General features: G+C 41.9%; 1 protein-coding gene across 2 annotated transcripts in view; it reads right to left on the bottom strand.

The window, feature by feature from the left end:
• Positions 1–7,874: 7,874 nt before the first annotated feature.
• xpnpep3 (X-prolyl aminopeptidase 3, mitochondrial) overlaps positions 7,875–20,560 on the bottom strand; it is an 84,433-nt gene continuing 71,747 nt past the window's right edge. The window contains exons 8-11 of one of the 2 annotated variants that reach the window (XM_072588520.1): positions 12,756–12,939; positions 11,589–11,709; positions 8,633–8,842; positions 7,875–8,488 (exon numbers count right to left, since the gene is read on the bottom strand). In XM_072588520.1, the coding sequence (XP_072444621.1) occupies positions 8,679–8,842; positions 11,589–11,709; positions 12,756–12,939 (469 nt within the window). In that variant the 3' untranslated portion in view covers positions 7,875–8,488; positions 8,633–8,678. Of the gene's footprint in view, positions 8,843–11,588; positions 11,710–12,755; positions 12,940–20,560 lie in introns of both variants that reach the window. The other variant, XM_072588519.1, reaches the window with a different exon arrangement.

Genomic DNA, 20,560 nt, shown 5'->3' with positions numbered 1-20,560 from the left:
CCATCCTAGGACAAGCCAAACAGAGACATGCATAAGAATGCCTAGAAGCATGGCATTCTAACTAGCACACATGTTGACTTGGATCCCATTTACCACCCCTGAGAAAAAGAACCAGAAATGATTTCACCACAGGAAATGACATCACCAACTCAAGGAAACCCAAACATTTAAATAGAAAGTAGGCTACACCACCAGTGCTTCATTTGGAGGCTCACTGAAGATGTTACCTAGTATGGTGATGAAATGTCTGAAAATGAACTTTGCAGCTCAGTGAGCAAACCTAGATCCATTACAGAAACATGTTTAAGGAAGGGACAGGACTGGCAGCTTAATGTGCCAGGGTACAGGTGCTTTAGGCGGGATAAAGGTGGTAGAAGGAGGGGAGAGGGAAGTTGCATTTTTGATTAAAGTAAGTATCACAGGTGTAATCAGATGAAATAACTTAAGGACCATCCAGTAAGACTTTGTGGATGGAGCTAAGAGGTAAGAAGGGGATGGTGATGTTATTGGCGTTGTACTATAGGCCCCCAAATCGTCAATAGGAATTAGAGGAATAAATATGCAGGGAGAGTGGGAAGCTTACAGGAGCAATAGGGTTGTCATAGTAGGTGATTATAATTTTCCTAACAGACTGGGACTGCCAGAGTGTTAAGGACTTAGATGGAATGGAATTTGTTAAGTGCTTCAAGGAAAGTTTCCTCACGCAGTATATAAAGGGACATACTCGGGAAGGGGCAAAGCTTGACCCACTCTTAGGAAATAGGGCAGAACAGGTGACAGAGGTGACAGTGGGAGAGCACTTTGGGACCAGTGACCATTGTTCCATTAAGTTTGAAATAATTATGTAGAGGGACAAAACTGGTCCATGGGTTCAAATTCTAAATTAGGGCAGGGCTAAATATGGATTAGACAGGAGCTTGCAGGGGCTGATTGGAATAGGTTGTTTGCAGACAAAGGGACCTCTGGCAAGTAGGTGGCCTTTAAAAGTGAGATAGGTAGAGTTCAAGGTCCATATGTTCTGTGAGAGTGAAGGACAAGATTGGCAGGAATAGGGAATCCTGAATGACAAGATATATTGAGGCTTTGACCAGAAAAAGGAGGTCTGGCTGAGATCAAGGGAATACCTGGAGGTACACAGGGAATACAAGAGTTTACTGATGAAAGAAATCAGGACGGTGAAAAGGGGGCACGAGATAGCCTTGCCTTAGGAGATTAGAGTGAATCCAAAAAGGTTCTTTAAGTATATTAAAGGAAAAATAATAATTATAGAGAGAATAGGCACCCTCAAGGACCAAAGTGGACATGTATGTGTAGACCTACAGGAGATGGGCTAGGTTCTCAATGAATATTTCTCCTCTGTGTTTACCATGGAGAAAGACACAAAGACTTGGGAACTTGGGCAAATTAATAGTGATATCTTGGGCACAGTCCATATCACAGTAGAAGAAGTGTTGGGTGTAGTAGAATGTATGAAAGTAGATAAATCTCCTGGTCCTGACCAGATATATCCAAGAACAGTGAAAGAGACTAGAGAAGACATTGGGGGGCCCTGCCTGATATTTTTACATCATCGTTAGCCATGGTTGAGATCCCAGAAGACTGGAGGGTAGCAAATGTTGTGCCCTTATTGAAGAAAGGCTGCAAAGCAAAGCGTGGGAACTATAGACCTTAACTTAACATCCATAGTGGGTCAGTTACTTGAGAAGATTCTGAGGGATAAGATGTACATGCATTTGGAAAGACAGGGTTTGATTAGTGGTAATCAGTATGGCTTTGTGAGTGGGAGATCAGCCCTCACAAATTTGTTAAGAGTTCTTTGATGAAGTAACTAGAAGGGTTGATGAGGGCAGGGGGTATACATAGTTTAAATGGATTTCAGTAAGCATTTGATAAGGTTCCACATGGTACGCTGCTCTGGAAGGTGAGATTGCATGGAATCCAGGGCAAGCTGGCAAATTTGATACACAACTGGCTTGATGGTAGGAAGCAGTGGGTAATAGTGGAAGGATGCTTGTTCGACTTGAGGCCGGTGACTAATGGAGTGCATCAGGGGTCAGTGCTGGGCCCATTACTGTTTGTTACCTCCATCAATGATTTGGATGAGAAAGTACAAAGCATGATTAGTAAGTTTGCTGATGACACTAAAACAGGTGATATTGTGAACAGTGAGGAAGGCTATCAGAAATTGCTGCAGGACCTTGATCAGCTGGGAAAGTTGGCCGAGAAATGGCAAATGGAGTTTAATGTAGATAAGTGTGAGGACTTGCATTTTGGAAAATCAAATCAAGGTATCAGTTTCATGGTGAACGGTAGGGCCTTAAAGGAGTGTAGTGGAACAGAGGGTTCTTGGAGTTCAGGTTTACAGTTCTCTGAAAGTGGAGTCACAAATAGACAGGGCAGTGAAGAAGGCTTTTGGCACACTGGCCTTCATCAGTCAGGACACTGAGTAAAGAAGTTGGGAAGTTATGTTGCAGTTATACAGGACATTGGTGAGGCCGCACTTGGAGTGTTGTGTTCAACTTTGGTCACTTGTTATTAAACTAGAAAGAGTGCAGAAGAAATTTACAAGGATATTGCCTGGACTCAATGGTCTGAATTGTATGGAGAGGTTGGACAAGCCAGGACTTTTTCTTTAAAATATAGGAGACTGAGGGAGACCTTATAGAGTGGATAAGATCATGAGAGGTATGGATAGGGTGAATGTTCTCAATCTTTTTCCCAGGGTTGCAGAATCAAGAACTAGAGGGCATCAGTTTAAAGTCAGAGAGGAAAGAATGAAAGGGAACCTGAAGGACAGCTTATTTTACACAGAGGGTAATACGCATATGGAATGAGATGCCAGCAGAAGTAGTTGAGGTGGGTATATTAATATCATTTAAAAGGCATTTGGACAAATACGCGGATAGGAAAAGTTTAGAAGGATAGGGGCCAAATGCAGGGAAATGGAGTTAGCATAGATGGACATTTTGGTCAGCATGGACCAGTTTGGGCAAAAGAACCTGACTCCATGCTGTAGGACTCTTTGACTCTAATTGTATATCACTATATTGCCACAGGTAGGGTATACTGTAAGGGTGGGATAGGCCATATTCACCAGTGGTGATAGTTGGGATGTTGTATGTAAGGTATGATCAAGCAAGTACAACTATATCAGAGTACTACTGGACTAGTCTGTGAGGCAACCTTACCTATTTTGGCACAAGGTTAAAGATGTTAGTAAGGAGGGCTTTGCAGGATGAACTGTACTGGGTGCATTATTATCATTTCCTCTGCTTAAGTTAATGCCAGTGGTCTGACCAGTTTCATTCCTTGTCTTTTCTAGTTGGCTAGTTAGGCCAGGGCAGTGTCGGCCATATTGCTGTGGGTTTGGAGTCTTGTATAAACTGGACCAGGTGGGGGTGGCAGTTTTTAATTCCAGATTTATTACTTGAACTTAAATTCTACTCGCTGCTCTGCTATGATAGAATTTGAATAATGTCACTGGCCCTCTAGATTACTAAACTAGTGACATTATAACATCGCTTTCCTTTAAGCCTGAGAGGGTGAGCAGAATCCAGGGAGGGGAAAATGGTGAAGAGGTAAGATTCTATAGCCCATTGATTATGATGGAATAACCCATTGGTGACATTATGCCATCGCTTTCCTTTAAATACATATTAAGCCTGAGAGGGTGAGCAGAATCCAGGGAGGGGAAAATGGTGAAGAGGTAAGGTTCTATAGCCCATTGATTATGATGGAATAACCCATTGGTCAAAAGGTCATAGAAAGCCATTCAGTTCAAGGGCAGTCGTGGATGGGCAACAAATGTAGGCTTTGCGAGCAATGCCATATCACATGAAACAAAAACTTGTTCCTTCAGAACTGATGGTAACTGGGGAACAATTCTATGTGCTAAAGAAGGGGTGAGAGGAGGAGGAAGGACAAAACAATAGATGATGGAGCCCAGAGAGAAAAACAGTGGGCAGATAAAGGAATGGGAGACTGGTTGGCTGCTGATGGGAGTGATAGCAGCCCATGTGATGATAAAATCTAGTGTGCGGGGGTTAGGGTAAACACATAGAAGGCGCTCAAGCCCGGAAAATGAGGTGTTGTTATTTCCAGCTAGTGCTTAACTTTGCTGGAGTCCTGCAGCAAGCCTGAGACAAAGATGGTGGCCAGGAAACACAATAGTGTGTTGAAACGGCAGGGAACCGGAAGCTCAGGGTCACTCTTGCAAACACAACATTCTGCAAAGTGGTTGCCCAGTCTGTACTTCATCTCCCAGGAGACCTCACCGTGAGCAGCAAATATAGTAGAGAAGATCTAAGTGAAGTGCGGACAAATTGCTGCTTCACTTGGGAAGTGCGTCTAGGACTGTGGATAGTGAGGAGGGAGGAAATACAGACAGGTGTTATAACTTCTGTGATTGCAAAGGAAGGTGCCGTGGGGGTGTGGGGAGTGGAGGAGTAGACCTGGAGGGAATGGTCCCTGCAGAAGGGTGATGATAGGGATGGGAAAATATGTGTCTAGTGGTGACATTGTGCTGGAGGTGGTGGAAATGGTGGCTAATGTTCCTTTGGATGTGGATGCTAATGGACGGTAGGTGAGGAGGAAGGGGAATCCTATCATTGTTGTGGGAGGGAAGAAAGGGGTGAGGGCTGAAGCGCGGAAGATGGGTCAGATGCAACTGAGGATCCTATCAACCACAGAGGTGGGGAATCTTTAGTTGAGGAAGAAGGTAGACATTTTGGAGGCCCCTTGTCGAAACTGGCATCATTGGAACAGATGCAACAGAGATGTAAGAACTGGGAGAATGGAAACAGCCTTTACGGAAGCAGGCTATAAGGATGTGTAGTCAAGGAAATTGTGTGAGTTGTTGGGCTTGTCGTTGATATTGGTGGCGAGCCTTTCCCTAGAAATGGAAACAGAGATGTCATGAAAGGGAAGGGAGGAATCAGAGATGGACCAGGTGAAGGTGAGAACAGGGTGGAAATAGGAAGCGAAATAGAATCCCAAACAAGGGAGAAAAGTCATTGATGTACCAGAGAAAAAGTTGAAGTTGGAGACCGGAGTAGGACAGGAACAAGGAATGTTCCATGTACCCCAACAAAGGGCATGTAGATAGACAGAAAATGGAGTTTAATACAGTCAATACTTTTTTGAATGGCAGAGCAGACGTGAAGGATTGTATGACCTACTCTTGTTGCTAATTCATGTGGCAAAGACTAGAAATGGTATAAGATAGAACTAATTTGCATTTGCAACAATAATCTGGAGGGGTCTCTGATGTTGCCTCATGAGCTGAATATTTCCAGCGTTTTTTGTTTTTATATCACTTTTCCAGGAGCTGCAGTATTTTGGTTTTGTAATTCACTAATCTAGTCTGGCCTGACACTGAATTCCCCTGAGGCAACTATGAATGGACAAGCAGTGTTGCCACTCCTAGGAACAGATTGAGTTCAGAAAGAAAATTCCATCTGTTTAACTATTGCAAATGAATATGGTTAGTGTGTCACAATTCTTCATCAAACACACTGCTGTTGAAAATGCTAATAAAATTTTGCATTATCCATTGGTGGTTAATGTGTATCATCGTTGCTTGCATTCTATTTACTAATCTGACAGAACAAAACTAAAGCAAGGACTGAATTGTGCAATTTGTGGAAGAGATCACTGGCCAGTCATGTATAAGCTCTTTGATACTGCCTTGATACATTGCTTTTCCTGTAGGCAGTGCAAGTTTCACACTGTCCAGTCACTGAAACGAATTTCCAGTGTATCCATTCCCCACATCATAAAAGTGACACAGTACATATACAATATACCTTGTATACAATCCATGATATACAATCCACCTTGTATGAAGGATCAGTCTGTACTTTTGGAGGTCATTTTGGTAACACATACTGGAAGTTTTTGGATACTTTACGTCTTAGAAATGGAACTAATTGGACAGCATTTGCTCATGTGTTGCAGCAGCAGTGACTCTACCTCTGGGCCAAGAAGGTTCAATTCCCACTCCCTATGAAGTTATGTCATAATATATGCCCAAGAAAGTTGATTTAAAAATGATTTTAAAACAGCTCATATGGCCTCATTCTGACTTATAAAATGCAAATTAGGACTTCTAGGCATCAACTAAAATTGAATTAACAACAAAAATGCTTTTTGTTTTGAAAAGGATGCAAATAAAAGTCTCCTAAGTGTAAGGAGAACAAAAGGAACCCTATTAAAGCACAATATTGTTCGTGTACGGAATTGTTTTCTCTGATGTACCCTGGCTGAGAAAAATATGACCCCTTTCTGTGATGCAACATCTATTTAATAACCTGAGAATACACAGTAATTAATAAAATGATAAACATAGAGCAGTCTTATGCACTATGCAATGAGGTGCCGCACATGAAGGCACATGCAGAACACCATGCAGAACAACCTCCTGCAATGCTCAGGAGTCTTCAGGTATGGTAACGGTGAACCATTCTCCATCGTACATTTGGCCAACTGTCATTAAGGTGCAGAGAAAAATAATCACCTGCAGGATGGAAGTACGAAATAAACCAGATAACATAGGGACCTTTGGCAGAGTTTCAAATGTTCTGATGAGTCCCAAATCATCAAACATTTTTCTCTCTTTCAATTTCCAATGTTCCTGCATTTTCTCCAGGAAGAAGAATAACATTTCAGAATGAAAAGTCAAAGATGAGATGAAAAGCAAGAAGGGAGGGATGAGATGATGTACTATTCAAATGAATTGTTCTGAACAGTATGTAAGTCGCAGGATTCCATTTGCAGAGTTCAAACTCATTATTGCAGAGAGGAAAATCTGTGTGTTGGGGCCACAGAGTCTAGACATATCCCTGTGATGAGCAAGGAGAAATAAAAGAGTTGCCTAACATCTGCTGTCACACATGCTTCATCTGCAACATAGTTGAAGGTGCTGGTCACCACTCCATTCTCCTAGATACAGATGGAGAGAAAACAAGAATCGGGAGAGGAAAAACTTACTTGAAACAAATAGGACTTTATCTCCATTTCATTAAAAAGTGCATTTTTTTTAAGAGCCCTTTTGTGACACAATGGTAGTGTTCCTACTCCTGGACTGGGAGGCCTGGGTTCAAGCCACACCTGCTCCAGATGTGAGTAATAACACCCCGAACAGGTTGATTAGAAATATAGGTGAAACATTTAGTTCCAGTTTTGTTTTCAATGTTTTCTGCCATTATTTTAATAAACTGTCAATACAACTTATAAAGTAACTACTCACAGGTAACACTGAGCTCACTGCAATTGGCAACATCATAATATATAGATTAGTGATGTGTTCCTTGCTTAAGAATTTTAATCTTGATTATTAATTTACCGGAATGAAAGGTTGCTTAAAGAGTCAGTTATTTAATGAAAAATATTACTGACACACTAAATTATGGCATGTTAGATCGATATATTGACATATAGGCATGTTAAACCACAGTCACATTTAAACAGTTTGGACTCTCGAATATGTATACAAGTAGATACCAATGGACAATAACCCGCATTGCTTCTACAGCTGCATTTAAAAAGATCCTTCATCTCCTGACAGAAGCCCCTTAATGTCAAACCCCAAATGACCTTTAGCACTCAATCCGATTGCCCCTCCACCACAAGATGGTAGCTTCTGAAGAGTTGTTCACTTAGAAAGATATCACAACCTTTCTGAACTAACCACAAACACAAAATTTATAGCATGGATGCAAGCAACAGATGGCAACACAGGAATATGCAGCGCAGAGAATAAACAGGCCACATACAAGAAACATTCTCTTTAAGATGCATCTTAAATTCAAATGGACCCTTCAATGCAACAAGCAGCTGCAGACATCAGATGTTAGAGGGAACAGTAGTCTTGGATCCAGAATGGTAATCCTGATTGATTTTTATTTCTCTCGTCCAGTAGTACAACAGCCAGATTTAATGACCCGATGGCAGCACATGACATCATTCTGCCAGCTTTAAACAGACATTTCCACTCAGTACAGCTCAGCACCATAGCGGTTTTCAATTACACACATCACCAGCATAGGGTTTTAAACAGTTGAGGTCAGAAACTAGCTGTCATTTGCCAAGATAATACTTGGGAGAGGTTACGATAAAAAAAAATTCTGTTCTACAGAAAAGAGTTTGGAGGGAGTTGAACGCTTGTGACGATCAACACCAAATGTTCAAAGGGGAGCCAAATGAGTTCCTAGCTGTAGTTGATATCAGAGTGTGAATCTAGGATGTGCCGCATAGTAACCATCATCTCCTGAAATCTGAAGTCAGAGAGAAAATGTTCCATGTTTAGATTCCAATTTGGCCAAGGGTCTTCATCTCACACCTTGGCTGTTACTCGGGGGCAAGGTGCTTGGTTATTCCGTGTCTGTGTAGCACAGGTGCGATTCACCGGCCAATCTTTGCCCATAATTTTAGTTAAAAAAATAAAAGTTCTCAAGTATTGTTCTAGTATCTTGTTGTACAATCTTCTGTCCTGGAGGATAGATAAATACTGTTCAGGGTTTTACATATCTGGACAGAATAAAATACTGTGATATGCTGACATCACAATATGTCATGCAGATTTAAGACATTGAATGGAGATGCTGGAATAATTGGGACTCTTCTTGTCACTTACAGCAGTTGATTATAAATTACGGAGGCATCAGCGCAAGGACTGTTTGCTAACGGTCAGCCCAGATTTGTTCTAATTCGTGTAATTCCTTGGGACAATCTGCGGACAGAACAATTGGCCCCTCTTCTGTTATCAAAACGTCATCCTCAATCCGAATTCCCATTCCTCGGAATCTTGAAGGAGCTGATGTGTCATGTTCTGGGATGTAGATTCCTGTAGTGGAATGAAAGATCCCAAAAGCAAATTTATCAGTTGCGTAGTAAAGGTCAAGCTTTGAAGTAAAATGGCCACTTATGACAGCATAAGCAAGAGTACATGAAAAGTTGTGGGTTAGCATCTTACATAGCAAAGTGCCAATTTCAAAGTGACTTTTGCAAAGGTGGATGTTTTCCTGAAAGAAAGGAAGAAGGGGAAGAGTGAAGTGAGTAAGGGAGAGTGAGAATGAGAGAGAAAAAAAGAAAATAAAACAGGCAGAAAGTGATTAACTCTGGCACTTCTTTCATTGGAAGTTTTAAGTTGTAGATCAAGATATTCAAACAATTTGCAGGCAGCATCCTCAAGCAGAGAGGCTAAAACTTGGGGAGGCTGGCAAAGTATCAGGGAAAAAGTTTCAGAAGGTGCCTAGAAAAGGCCTCCTTACAATATAATTGCCTCATGCATAAGACGGCAAAGATCTCAAGTGGTTTAAAGTAAGGAGGCTGAAGACGTGGAGGTCTTTATAGAACTAAATGGGGTAACAGGCTTACATTCGAAGATCATCCCTGATGTTTGTGGATGATGTTTGAAGATAAATGAGAGGCAAAGGGGCTAAAGGGTCTGTGACTTTCCGGACTGGTCCAATTGATCTACAATCATACTTATTTGAGTAGTTGTTTATGAGGGCTGGGGTGATTAGTATGGACAACATCTTTAGGTAACCATTGTCTCAAAGTATTTTTTAATACTCTTACGTTAATTCGTTCGTGGGATGTGGACCTCACTGATGAGACCAATGCTTACTGCTTATCCCTAATTACCTTTGATAAAATTATAGTGAGCCACCTTCTTGAACCATGTGGTGCAAGGATATCTATAGTGCTATTAGGAATGGGGTCCAGGATTCTGATCCAGCAACATTGAAGGAATGGCAATGTAGAAAGTGCTAGGGAAATCTACAGAGAGAGAAACAGAGATAATGTTTCGAGTATAAGAGGACGTGTCTTCAGAACTGAAGGGGGCACAACAATTATGGGTTTCATGCTGTTGAAAAAGGGGAGCGGAGGAGTAAGTGGAAATGATGGTGAGGGTGCCCACAGCAAAAGGCAAAGGGAATGCTAATAGGATCACAGGATAAACATAGATGAACAGCAAGTGTCATGGTAGGTGTTAAAAGCATGACGATTGATAAGAAATAACGGGAGGGGGGGAAGATGGGAGAGAGCAGAAGGGAGTATAATCAACATAGAGGTCAGTGTTCATGGTCTGAAGTTGTTGAACTCAATGTTAATTTCAGAAGACTGTAAAGTGCCTAAGCGGAAAATGGCATGCTGGAACAATGCAGCATACCGAGGAAATATTAGCATGAAAGCAAGATGCTATATTGAAATGGCAAGCAGCTGGAAGGTTGGGATCATCTTATGGACAGCGCTGAGGTGTCCTGCAAAGCGGTCATTTAGGTTGCGTTTGATCTTGTCAATGCCGAGAAGCCTGCACTTTGAGCAGCGAATGCAGTAGTCAAGAGTGAAAGAAGTACAAGCAAATCACTGCTTCGCCTGGAGGTTTGTGTTGGGGCCTTGGACATTGAGGGGGGTAGAGGTAAAAAGACAAGTGCATGGTGTGGTGCCACAGGGGATTAGATTAGATTAGATTAGATTACTTACAGTGTGGAAACAGGCCCTTCGGCCCAACAAGTCCACACCGCCCCGCCGAAGCGTAACCCACCCATACCCCTACATCTACATTCACCCCTTACCTAACACTATGGGCAATTTAGCATGGCCAATTCACCTGGCCTGCACATCTTTGGACTGTGGGAGGAAACCGGAGCACCCGGAGGAAACCCACGCAGACACGGGGAGAACGTGCAAACTCCACACAGTCAGTCGCCTGAGGCGGGAATTGAACCCGGGTCTCAGGCGCTGTGAGGCAGCAGTGCTAACCACTGTGCCACCGTGCCGCCCACGGGAGTGAAGATGTGCTTAGAGTAAAGGATGAATGGGCCAGGGTATGGGGGGGAAATGGTCCTTACAAAATACTGCCAAGGGAGAGGAGGGGAAGAAGTGCATGGTTGTGGTATTCTAATGGAGCTGGCAGAAATGGTGGAGGATGATTCTTTGAATGCAGAGGTTGGTAGAATGTAAATTAAAGACAAGTTGTTGTTCTGTGATGGAGGGGAATGGGGCGAGGACAGATATGGCGCAAATGGGTCAGATATGGCAGCGGGCTCTGTCAACCACAGTGGGGCAGAATCCTCAGTTGAGGAAAAAGGAAGACATGTTGGGAACAGCCCTGTTAAAGATGGCATCATCAGAACAGATGTGACAGATATATTTGACGTGTAACTAGTTACTTCAGGCCACACGAAGACACCAATGAAGGAGGGAGGACAAAGTATTTTAGTGGTATTATTAGTTAACCTTTTGCTGGAAAAATGGTGTTCTTATTGGGAGACTTTTCTGGTCCTGCTTGTTGTGGTTCATGGACATTTTTAAATCGACCCTGTAGACTAACAAATAGAAAACGTCTGACAGAGAGACTGGCAGACATTTCGAGAAGTATGCTTTCTTGTTAGTAAATGCACCAAGGTTGTTACCTGAAGTGAATGGATGTGTCAGATGTCCAAATAATGGACTATGATTGTCAGAACATCAGTTCGAATTTAGCACAAGGCAAAAACTAGTTGTCAGGGGTTCAACCTAATCGCTGACCTTATGTGCAGGACTCAGCTTTTCAACCTTACTGTTGGACAAGTGTTTCTTACCAGGTTCAATTGTCACCACCATCCCAGGCTGGAGGGCTATGGACCGGGAGATGCCTGGCGTGTCGTGGACGTCCATCCCTAGATAATGTCCGACATGGTGAGGGCAATAATTCACAGCAGCCTGCAGGGATAGAACAGAACTCTGCTCAATGACAATAGAGAAATCTCTTTGTCCAATATATGCTATAATTTTCTAAAATGAATGTAGGGAGATTCCCTTAGTGGCATAAATGTTGGTCCTGCCCTTCTATGTGTCCCCACAAACAGAACCTTGCTATAATTTATCATTTGAGAGATGGCACTTTTAAAAGTGCAACTCTCCCTCAGTAGTTACATGCTCAAGTCCCAAAATGCAGCATGGGTATAGGAAAAGAAAAAGAACAACTTGCATTTATACAATCCTTATTTCACAAAATCTGAATGTCTCAATGGGCTTTACTGCTAATAAAATATATTTGAATCATAGTCCTGGTTGTGATGAAGGAAGCACGACAGTCAAAGGACATTCAGCAAACTCACATAACAGCAAATCATAATGGTCGGATGGTGTAAATTTGTGATGTAGATTTAGGGAATTAACGGGACAACTCCCCCAATCTTCCTTGAAATAGTGCCAAGGGATCTTTTACATCCAGCGATGTAGGGCCTTGGTTCATGTTTCAGCGGGAAAACAGCACCTCTGACGGTGCAGTAGTCCGTCAGCAGTGCAGTGGAGTATCAGCCTTGATGTTCATGCTCAAGCCCTACAGTGAACTCTCGTGACTCAGTGACAGGAATGTTACCAATTAAATTATGTCTAAACCATGTCTAATTGTCAAAGTAAGGGAAGGGAACAGAGCTCCTAGGTTGAAACTCAATCCTGCTGACATTTCTGCTTGAGCTTTGCTGGCTTCAAAACACTGAATACATTTCAAAAATATTTTATTAATTGTAAAACATATTGCTACATCTTAAAGTGAAGAAGTTTATTATTTATTTCCATCAGTTGCAGTGGTGGGATTTGAAAGAGTGTCCACAGAGAATTACCCTGGCACCTTTGGATTACTGCATCAGTGACATGACTGCTACGCTACCCTCTCCTCCATGCAAGACTTTTGCAATTTAACATTTTACAAACTCAGTGAGCTTAACCGACAGGCTATAAATGTGCCAGTGCTTGGTGTTAACCTTGTAAGCATCATTCTGGTTAGAGTTCTTCTGCAGGATCCCTATGTCTTTCAGCTTTTGTCCGAGTGTGGTCAGCATGAAAGTGTAGATATTTTCCAGACTGATACTCGGAATGCAGAGGCTTAGGCAGGACTTCTGTACATCAAGGACGGTCTGGTACAGCTCAGCTTGAGGTCCTGTGAATCTGCAACAAAGCAAGTAAGTCTCAGGATTTTCCAACAGCATGTCAGCAAGGTTTTACATGTCACACATGTTCACAGGAGGCAGGTTAGGAGAAATGCCACCTTATAGAGGTTTATAAAATCATGCGGTGAATGGATAGGATAAATAAACAAAGTCTTTTCCCTTGGGTGGGGGAGTCCAGAACTAGAGGGCACTGGTTTAGGGCAATAGGGGAAAGATATAAAAGGGACCCAAGGGGCAACATTTTCACGCAAAGGGTGGTGCGTGTATGGAATTAGCTGCCACAGGAAGTAGTGGAGGTTGGTACAATTGCAACATATAAAAGGCATCTGGATGGGTCTATGAATAGGAAGGGTTTAGTGGGATATGGGCCAAGTGCTGGCAAATGGGACTAGATTAGGTTGGGATATCTGGTCCGCATGGACGAGTTGGACCGAAGGGTCTGTTTACATGCTGTACATCTCTATGACTCTATGTACCAAAGGGAAGCAGGCTATTTAATCTAACACATCTATGCCAGTGTTCATGCTCCACATGAACTTCATCCAATTTACTTCAGCTCATCCCACCAGCATATTTATCCATTACTTTTTCTTTCATGTGCTTCTACACTATTTGCTATGCTAAGTTCCCCATTTAGTCACTCTCTTTAACTCATGCTCTGGAACAAAATTCCAAATAATTCCCTCACACATAAGTTTTAAACCGGCCTTTTCAATTTTCAAACTAATTAAAATGCAACTGTACACAAACACTTTTGGAAGTGTTTCTCTTGCTTGTTTTGCATTGCATGAAGGTTGCATGACATTCCCTACTGGTGAAGTTAGGAGCTTTCAGATCATCACTGTCACCCACTCATCCGCAACATGCATTGATCTTTAGCAGCTTTCATTTCCATTGGTCATGAAATCATCATATGTGTAAAGGCAGCCTTGACTTTTCACTATTTGCTTTATGCATCATCACATGTTGCCTTTCCAACACATTGACTCAACTTCATCCCCTATAATACCAATTTCATGCAGTGTCTTTAAATAGGACTGCTTCTAAGGGACAAACCTACAATTTAAGGATGACAAAGCAAACTACTGCAGTTGCTGGGAACTTGAAATAAAAACAAAGTGCTAGAGAAACTTAGCAGGTCTGGCAGCATTTGTGGAGAGAGAAACAGAGTTAATGTTTCAAGTAGAAATGACTCCTCTTTGGATGTGATTTAAATATTAACCATCAGACCTATACAGATATTTCGGCTATCCAAACAAGGGCTTTTATTTAATTGAGATTACAAACCTGGCTGGTCTGGGGCCCCTTAGGAGAGGAATCCCGCACGAATACGGGTTTTATTACATCTGATGTTAACACATTCCGAGCATGTAAGAGATTTAAATATACACTCTGGTTAGTTGTAGGTTAGATTAGTAGACAGTTGAGTTTTGTTTTTTATCTTTTTCAGTATTTGTTTCTTTTGTTAAATTTTGGCTATTGTATATTTGATTTAATTGTATATCAATGTTTGTATATTAATATGAGAGTTTTGTTTATTTTTGTAAACTTGTAAAAATGTTAAATTTCTAATAAAAATATCTATATAAAAAAAACCATCAGACTTTTGCTTAAGGTTAATTCAAGCAGAGGGCACTTTAGGAAAAAAAATTAATTACATTTTATTTATACACTTTTACTCCATATTTTCTACAGAGATATAATTGAAAAGTAGGATGGTCACATTAAACTTGTATGGATCCTTCATTAAACTACACTGTGCTTGGTTTTGGTCTCCATATTATTAAAAGGATTTGTCCCTGAAGAAGGGGGAAAAAAAAAATTTCCAAGGAAGCCACCCTCCCAGAGTTGAGAAGATATATGAATCAGGCAAAACTTAACAGACTGGGGCTGTTTTGCTAAAAAAGAGAAGGCCGAGGGAAGGTTTAAGCTTTTAATTATAAGGACTTTGAGATAATAGATGTAGAGAAGATGTTTCCACTTGTGGAATGAGTACAAAACTACAAGCCATAAAAATAAGACAGACGTTAATAAATCCAATAATGAAGTCAGAAGAAATCTACTTTTTTGATGGATAATGTAGTTAGAATGTGGAACTTCAGTAGTTGAGGCACCTTAGATGCATTTAAGAAAGTAAATAAGCAAATGAGAGAGGAAGGAACAGAACATATATTTATCAGGTGGGAGAAACACCAACATTGATGTGGACCTGTTGGGCTGAAATGCATAATCTGTGCGTGTGTGTGTGTATATAAAATATATATACGCGCATGCTGATCAATTGCGGTAGAGAAGATCCCATTCCTCCCCTATATACACTATAAGGCTGAAGTTAGCTCCACAGACAGCAGCAGCCATCTGTACCTCAGGATTCCTTGTGTTTTCTTCCACACAATGAACATCCACTATTCAACAGAATCATGACAAGAATCTGATCCTATCCATCTTGACACATGTACATTCCTGAGCTAGGGAAGTCACTGGATTGGAAATGGGACAGGAAATACTAGATGAGATTCTCTCTCTTTTATTTAGTGTTCCTGATGGGTGAGTGTGGCTCTACTGCTCTCTTGGCTGAGACTTGGTACTGAACCTTCTTATGTGGACTACTGAATTCTAAAGAAGGTATTGTGGTCTCTAAGTGATTTACTGCAGTGCGAGCAGTTACCTTTTCATCAGTAAACACTATACAGCTCAATTGAGGCTCATTTGAACAGCTAAGGCAGGCACTAAGGACTCATATTAGGTGCAGTAACAAAGAAGCTCGCAGAGCAGAAACGTCTTCTGAGAAGCACTCTAAAATACCTGTCAAATGAGTGCTCTTGAGAAGTGATTGTTTGTTACAATCCAATTGTTGAAGTAGTTGCACAAATAAAGAGATATTATGACTGTAGTAAAGAATCAGTTACATAAGGACACCTTGTTTTGCCGCTATTGAACTTCTGTTGCCATAGATTGAACAGAGAAGATAGAGAATAAATAGAGAAGAGATGCTCTGTGTCCCAGCCAGTAAAGATGAGTATGAAAGCAAGGTAAAACATTGGTTGTGACAATTAATAGCATACAACCAAGGACAGTGCCAGGGGAAGTGGTGGAAGCTGGCACAATTACAACATTTAAAAGACACCTGGGGGAATCTAAGCTGGCGACGATCTGAGAAGATCACACTGCAGAGCTTTGCATCGCAGCAGGAGCAGGACAATTCTTTATCCCGCCCAAGCCAGGTCATCAGGATTTCTTAGGGCGTTGGAAAGAATGTGGAGCCCCAAGAAACATTTAAAAATTGACTTACCTGTATTTGCAGTTGTCCAGAAATGCCTAAAAAGGGAGGAGGAGCATCCGAGGCCGGGTCTGCAGCTCAGCCTGCTGCAGCCTCGGAGCCGATTACTCTCCAGGACGTGGTGAACCAGTTCTTGAAATCTCGTGAGACGTTGGGGAAACAGATTGAAGTGAAGCTGGCTCCAGTCTCTCTCATGCTGCAGAAACATGAGCAGAAGCTGGGAGACCTGGAGAAGAGGATGGATGAGGTGGAGCACAGGGTCACAGTGGTGGAAGCTGATGCCAGTTCATTCAAGGAAGAGATCCAAGCCCTGAAGACGCAGGTTCGTAATTTGCGTGACCAAATGGATGATCTTGAAAACAGGGGCAGGAGAAAAAACTTTCAGATCATCGGTCTGCCTGAGGGTAAGGAAAGTGAGTGGCCTACGGAATTTGTTGAAGATTGGCTTCCGAAATTCCTTGATTGGAGACTGGCATGAGAGGATTGAAGATAGAGAGGACTCATCGGGTCGCAGCACAGAGGTCGGGTCTGGGTCAACGCCCTCGTCCTTTCCTGGTGTGGTTCCATCATTACCGGGATAAGGAGAGAGTCATGGAGACTTCCAGACTCCAAGGGAAGGATTGAAAGGCCCTAATTTACGAGGGGTCTAAGATCATGTTTTTTCAGGACTTTTCAGCGGTGGTGATCCAGAAATGAAAATCGTATGATGGTGTCAAGAGAAGACTGAAGGAGCTTGGGATTCAGTACTCCCTGAGATATCCAGCAGTGCTTCGGATCACCTTAGATGGATCCATGCATCTCTTTAACACATCCGAGAAGGCAAAGAGACTTTGTGGACAAACTAACCTAATTTAAATAATTGTAGTATGTATAAATATTGTTGCTTGGGTATGCATTGATCATTCTGTAAAAGAATTGCAGGAAATCCGGTTGGAGCTTTGTTTTCGCCCTTTTCTTTCCTCTATTGATAATAATTTGGTTCAAACTATGTCTGGTGGTGGTTAAGACGTTTTAAATTTCTAAGTTAGAACATACCAAAGGATGGGTGGGATATTTATTCCCCCTTTTTCAAATAAAATAATTTTTAAAAATTTATATTGATATTCTTTGGAGTGTATATTCTTTTTAGCTTGTGCTGCGATGCGGCTCTAACTGGGAGAAGTGAAGGTGGTTGAGATGGTTAGATGCCTAAATATGGGCAGTTTGGGATGGGTAGTTGTCCCCCTCTGGGCAGGGGGTGAGTTCCCCTACTCAGCGCTATCGGCGCTTTATATGTTGGTTTGTTTTTGTTGTTTTTTATTTTTAATAATTTTGTATGTTTGTTAAATGTAGTGGTTTTAGTTTATGTAGTTTTTATATTGGGTGGACCATGCGACACTAAGGCTCAGCAATTTGTGGTTCAGGTTTCTCCTCTCTGGAATTTAAATGTAATTGCAGAAGATTATGGCTAATGATTTGATTAAATGGTGTACCTGGAATATCAAGGGAAGCCACTCACCAATTAAGAGGAAGAAGGTACTCTTGAGTCTTCGAAAGGAGAAGGTGGATATTGCTTTGTTACAGGAGACACATTTGGATGAGAAGGAGCATCTGAAATTACAGCAGAATGGCTTTGACCGAGTTTATTTTTCATCATTTAATACCAGAAGTAGGGGAGTGGTTATATTCATTAGCAAAAATCTCTCATTTAAATTGTTGGAATGTGTTAAAGACACATACGGGAGGTTTGTAATTCTTAAAGCCTTGATAAATGGGGAAGAATATGGTATTTTAAATGTTTATTGTCCCCCAGTTCATCTTCTTAAATTCTTGGTAGATGCTTTTTATAAACTGATAAGTCTCAAGTCTCAGCACATCATTATAGGGGGAGATTTTAACTGTCTCATGGACCCCACAGTAGACAGGTTGCCTAAAGGTCCCTCGATACCCTCTGCACAAACTAAACAGTTATTGGGTTTGTGTGGGGAATTAGGGTTGGTGGATGTCTGGAGGTGTCTCCACCTTACAGGTAGGGATTTCACGTTTTTCTCCAATCCACAGAGATGTCACACGAGGATTGATTTTTTTCTGACCCCTGCGGTAACCCTGGATCTGGTGGCATCCTGTACAATTGGTAATATTGCCATCTCTGATCATGCTCCAGTGTACCTCATGGTTAAGATAAAGGATGTTACAGTAGATTCAAAGTACCGGCGAATGGACCCCTTTATTCTCATGGACAGTAAGTTTGTGGAATATTTCTCTAGGGAATTTCGGGCATTCCTAGACATGAACATAGGCTCGGTTGATAGCTCATCTGTTCTCTGGGAAACTGCCAAAGCTTATGTCAGAGGGTTAGTTATTTCATATTCCACCAGTAGGAAGCAGCAGTAGGGTGAGCAGCAACGTCTCCTTGAAGCACGGTTGAAGGCAGCCAAGAAGGCCTATTTTGACAGACCCTCGTTGGTCAAACTACAGAGGATCACGGCACTGCGGTCTACACTAAATTCCGTGCTCACGCAGACGGCAAAGGAGGAGCTGGCTTTTGCAAAGCAAAGGTTATACGAGCAGGGTGACAAGCCAGGCAAATACTTAGCATACCTTGCCAGAAAGAGAAGTGCCCCACAAACCATTACAGCGATTAGAGAAGGGTCTGGGAACCTAACATGTGATTCTAAAAAGATTAATGTGGCGTTCCAGAGATTCTACTCTAAGTTATATCAGTCTGAGAATTGTGAGGAGGGGCAGGCCAAAATGGAATCCTTTTTTAAAGAGATTTGAAGCTCCCAAGTGTGACTCCCGAACAACAGTCCTTTCTCAATGCCCCATTATCAGAGCAAGAAGTGCAGGAAGCTGTGAGGCAGCTTCAGAGTGGAAAGGCGTCCGGTCCTGATGGACTTCCCAGTGAATTCTATAAAGAATTTAGAAGTATACTGTCAGGTCTGATGCTGAATATGTTTAATGATTCATACAGTCATGATTGTCTACCACCATCTCGGAGAGAGGCCAATATTTCACTTATCCTTAAAAAAGGGAAGGATCCGGAAGACTGTGCTTCACACAGGCACATCTTGCTCTTAAATGTGGACTTTAAGATCCTCTCTAAGGCTCTTGCGTTAAGGTTGGAGACTGTGTTACCCTCTATTATTAAAGAGGATCAGACGGGCTTCATAAAGGGTCGCAGATCCTCCAATAATGTTAAGAGGCTGCTTAACGTAATTCAAGCATGCCAACAGCAGTCAATACAGGAATTGGTGATTTCTTTAGATGCAGAGAAGGCATTTGACCGAGTTGAGTGGCCGTACCTTTTCTATACTCTAGACCGGTTTGGTCTGGGTGAAGTTTACATAAGATGGGTAAAGGTTCTCTACAGTGTACCTCTCGCGGTGGTCATTACCAACGGGGTACAATCAAGCAATTTTAATATTTCGCCATTACTTTTTACGTTGGTGATTGAACCGTTGGCAGAGGCCATTCGTGGGGATCTCAATATATCAGCTCCAGAAGTGGGGTCAAAATTACATAAGATCTCGCTGTATGCAGACGATGTTCTAATTTTCTTGACAAATCCAGCAGTTTCAGTGCCTTGCCTGATACAATCCATTCACGCGTTTGGCGCTTTTTCAGGGTATAAGATTAATTTTGCTAAATCAGAGGCTATGCCTATGGTTGGTCTTACGAAAGAGTTGGCTCTTGAGAGTGACTACAGATTCCCATTTAGGTGGTCACGGGGGGTTTTGTGCATTTGGGCATATTAATTACTCCAGTTCTGGATTGGCTGTTCAAAGCCAATTTTACTCAATTATTTGAAAAAATTAAACAAGATCTCCAAAGATGGGAGGTACTTCCAGTCTCATGGTTGGGTCGGATAGCGCTTATTAAGATGAATATTCTCCTCGTTTGCTATACCCGATATGGATGCTCCCCCTGACTTTCAATAAACAAACACTCAGGAGACTGAACAGTTGGTTCAGCTCCTTTATCTGGCACCATAAACAGCCCCTCATTAAATTAGCCGAACTGCAGTTGCCTCACAGATTGGGGGGAGTAGACCTTCCGGACATTAAAAATTACCAATTAAGCTCGCTTTTGACCTACGTGAGTGATTGGGTTTGTGGGGACCCTCTTTCAATATGGCTAGATATCGAAGTCTCCCAGGCAAGGTGCCCCCTTACCAGTTTGCTGTTTTTGGACAAGGTGAGGACAGTTAGGGAATATTGCCATAACCCAATAGTCATCAATACTGTTAAAGCATGGAGAGTAATTTGGCAGAGGGAAGGTAACATTGGCAAAACATCTTTGTTTACACCTTTAGTAGGTATGCCGGGTTTTCAACCGGGTATGATAGATTCAGGATTTA

The sequence above is a fragment of the Chiloscyllium punctatum genome, chromosome 18, assembly GCF_047496795.1.
Source record: "Chiloscyllium punctatum isolate Juve2018m chromosome 18, sChiPun1.3, whole genome shotgun sequence".
In the NCBI taxonomy this organism is placed as follows: domain Eukaryota; kingdom Metazoa; phylum Chordata; class Chondrichthyes; order Orectolobiformes; family Hemiscylliidae; genus Chiloscyllium; species Chiloscyllium punctatum.
This window is presented reverse-complemented; position numbering and strand designations above follow the sequence as displayed.